At 47.9% G+C, this 3,428-nt stretch overlaps 1 protein-coding gene across 1 annotated transcript; it reads left to right on the forward strand.

Annotated features, from left to right (window-relative positions):
- Positions 1 to 38: 38 nt before the first annotated feature.
- On the forward strand, positions 39 to 1,982 carry T265_10328 (hypothetical protein; the record flags this gene model as incomplete). Its single annotated transcript, XM_009176664.1, has 3 exons — positions 39 to 150; positions 929 to 1,216; positions 1,852 to 1,982. The coding sequence occupies 3 exons, from the start codon at positions 39 to 41 to the stop codon at positions 1,980 to 1,982; spliced, it is 531 nt and encodes a 176-aa protein (XP_009174928.1).
- Positions 1,983 to 3,428: the final 1,446 nt, after the last annotated feature.

Consider the following 3,428-nt stretch of genomic DNA (forward strand, 5'->3'; position numbering starts at 1 on the left):
GAGATGGTTAAATTCGAGCCAAAGTTCAGCAGGTTGGAATGAATTTGTCATGGAAGCAGCTGGGGTCAGGTGTTGAGCTCGTCGTATTTGCAGTTAATGGAACGAGTGGGCGAGAGGGCACGGTCGACAGAAGGAATGGAATAGTTGAGGGTGGGCTATCACACTGAGAGTGGCAGTACCGTGTCATCGGTGGACTGGCATAGTTCGGTTTTCGGACAGCCCCGTAATGGACATCACATTTATGTTCATTGGGCTGAGATTGGCGATTCTTTGAGCAGCGGGATTCTTTTCAGGCTAATCAAGGAAGCATAGCGGAATGAAGCCGATATAGGACCGCCGGTTTTTTGGTTCGTTTGGGGATTCTGTATTTGTAGATCGTAGACCAAGTGGAGTAGATAACAGCCAACCAGGTTTTCCAAACAGGATATTTTCGAATTTCAAAGCTTCAGAAGACGAGAGGATGGGGCGAAATTAGTAAGGCGTGGTGAGTTTGAGGAGACATTGAATGAGACGAAGTGCACTAATACACATGGAGAGAGAAACCTGACGTCTACCGCGATTTGGGTGATGCTAAGTAGTGATCACACGGAATAGGGTAGAGATGGATTTGCACTTAGTAGACTACCACCAAGGGTTAGGTTGGCTAACATATGGTGTTTAAGTGCAAGGGATCTAGTTAAATCCAGTATAAGCAAGCAGTGGTGGTTAGGGAGTCAGGTGTATAAAGGCTAATGGGATTGAACTTCCGAAATGATGGACTGGTTAATCCGGTGTTTATCGCATGAGCTGGGCAGTACCGGGAGAGAAAGTATGTGTAAGAGGAAGTAGTCACCAGTCCCCGAAGCACTGCTATCGGCTACTGACAACTAATGCCATGGATGACTGCCAATATGGTTTCCTGTCTCAGTGATCCCTTAATGGCTTTCAGCTCCACTTTTCCGAGACGACCACAGCAGCTCACGACTTGAAAGCGTCCAACGCTCATTCACAAAACAGCTGTTCCCTCGGTCAAACCCTCTCTCTTACCGCTCCCGTTGTCAAACTCTAGGCTTCAAGCCACTATGGCTCAGACAGTTTAAGATGAATCGAACTCTCTTTCACCGCCTGATGCACAAAAATCCCTTCATAGCAGAGTTTAGATTAAACGTAAACTCACGTCCTCGCTACCGATTCCGTAACTCCTGCAACCTTGTGGTGCCCACCAGTTCGTACAAACGTACGCCACCTCTACTTACTAGTTAACTACGCTCGCATCTGGAACAGCCTGCCTGCGAAACATCACGCATCCTCATTCTCAGTCCGTGGACAAACTCCTTACCTGTGAAACTGCTGCCGTTCTACTTAGAACCCAACTACCCTCGACTTCCTATATGGATTGAATCCAGTACACATCTGGGTATAACGAAGATAAAGTTGGTAGACAAGTATAAGATCCAGCGATCATATCTTCCTCACTTCAAGCTACTGTAGGACTTAAACGCTTACTTGATCTAAGTATACTCTGTCACCGGCCTGGTTGTTTTCCCTTTTTTCCAACCAAATTATACATCGGTCTAGTCAAATCTCCACCCAGGATTACTCTACCGGCTCTGTCTAGTGGCTGGTGCCGTCGGCACAACCCTAACTGACAAAAAGGAAACCAAAGCCATTTTTTCTCACTACTGTAGCACACTATACGCCTATGTGTATACACCGAATCCATATGATGATTTGCTCCACAGCTCACTAAACACACACACAACATCGTGGTACGCTTCTACCTGACATGGTAGCTCATACCAACGCTCAGTCGCCGTTTAGCCATACAGCACTCACCCTGAATATCACCATTCCCTCCCCACTGTCTCATAGGCAACTACCATTTCACTGCCTCCTCCGCGACCTGCCTCTACCGGCGTCTGTTTGCTGTTTGCTTGTCCGAATTGACTGAGCTGTTTTTACTTGTCATGCTTTCCCCCCGACTGGAAAAAACTGGTAGCTGAGTACCGCACTTATGACTGCCTGGATGGTTTCCCACCTTGCAAATCTGATAGCATGCACGAGGGATGAAAACCCCGTGTGGTGGATGGTTAGGCCCTGCAGGGAGGGTCCCTCTGTTACGTTGCACCATGGTGCGTTCGTATACCCACCACCACCCCAGTAGCACGGGTGCATTGCCCGTCGCCGGTGGTTCTGAACCTGGGTTTTAAATTCGGTAAATAAAAGTAAAAAGAGGCACTTCTGTCTTCTGATTTTTGCTGCTAGTGTTCTCCTTGCCTCGGTTGAGTTGTTTTGCGACGCCATAAACAACAACAACAACAACAACAAAAACTGGCCCTTCGCCTGTCCAAAAGTATCAAAAAAATGTACCTGGGATAGCCAGAAGAAACTCTGCGATGCCCATGGCCTATGTCGACGTACATAGCTGTAGCTGCCCTCGTCAATTTCGAGGCTACACCATACCAAAACCCACCTCGTCAACCAAAAAAAAAGACACCAAATTGCTGCTCCCAGGAGTGGACACGCACAACACATATAAACATAGTGAGACTCCAGACTCTCCACTGTCGGCGTGCGAGGCTGGCATCGGAAGTCTTCTTCGCCATGCACCACCCATCGACTGAAGCTGACAGTAGTACTTCGGGGACCGTTGACCATCTCTCTTACACACACCTTCCATCCTAGATTGACCTAGTACCGTCCAACTCATTAATAACCTCCAAGAAATCTAGTCCACCATCTCAGAATTTACACTTCCGCCAGTCGTTACGCGTTTGGTTACCTTCACAACACCACCTCTTAACCTACATACAGTGAACTGTCCTGTCTCAGGTAGTATAGTTATATTGGCAATCTTAGCTTGACTTTGATTACTACACCCTTTGAATGCAAATCCATCCTTATCCTGTCTTGTTTAACCACCTAGGTTCATCGCCATAACTTTGGTAGACGTTCATTTTTTCCCCTATTAAATGACTACGTCCTGTCTGATGACCATATAACTCCCCAGACCTTATTGATCTCATCTCACTTCATTTCCTCAAGATTCGACCTGTGATACGGGGTATGGACGACCTATTTGGCCATTGTCCACTCCACCTGATCTGTACATTACGAACGAAGTGATCCCCGACCCGAAAAGCAAAGAACAACAACAAATACGACGCGCGATATTGCATCGGTTTCGCTCACCCTGAGAAGTCCCCCGGCAAACGCACATCCCGCTGATCACAGGACCGCGCATCTCAGCCTTACGACCTTAATCACGACGTCCGTCACGGGGCCGTCTAGAAACTGAAGTATTTCAGTACAGTGACGGTGTGGCTCTGTGATACCTAGTTTGATAACACACCCGCAATTGTCCACTTCCCGCTTTGGCCGCGCTCTCTCGCCCACTGGTTCCCTCACCGGCAGCCACAATCAGTCTTCATTTGCCACCATTGGGAGGC

The sequence above is a fragment of the Opisthorchis viverrini genome (genome assembly GCF_000715545.1).
Source record: "Opisthorchis viverrini unplaced genomic scaffold opera_v5_362, whole genome shotgun sequence".
In the NCBI taxonomy this organism is placed as follows: domain Eukaryota; kingdom Metazoa; phylum Platyhelminthes; class Trematoda; order Opisthorchiida; family Opisthorchiidae; genus Opisthorchis; species Opisthorchis viverrini.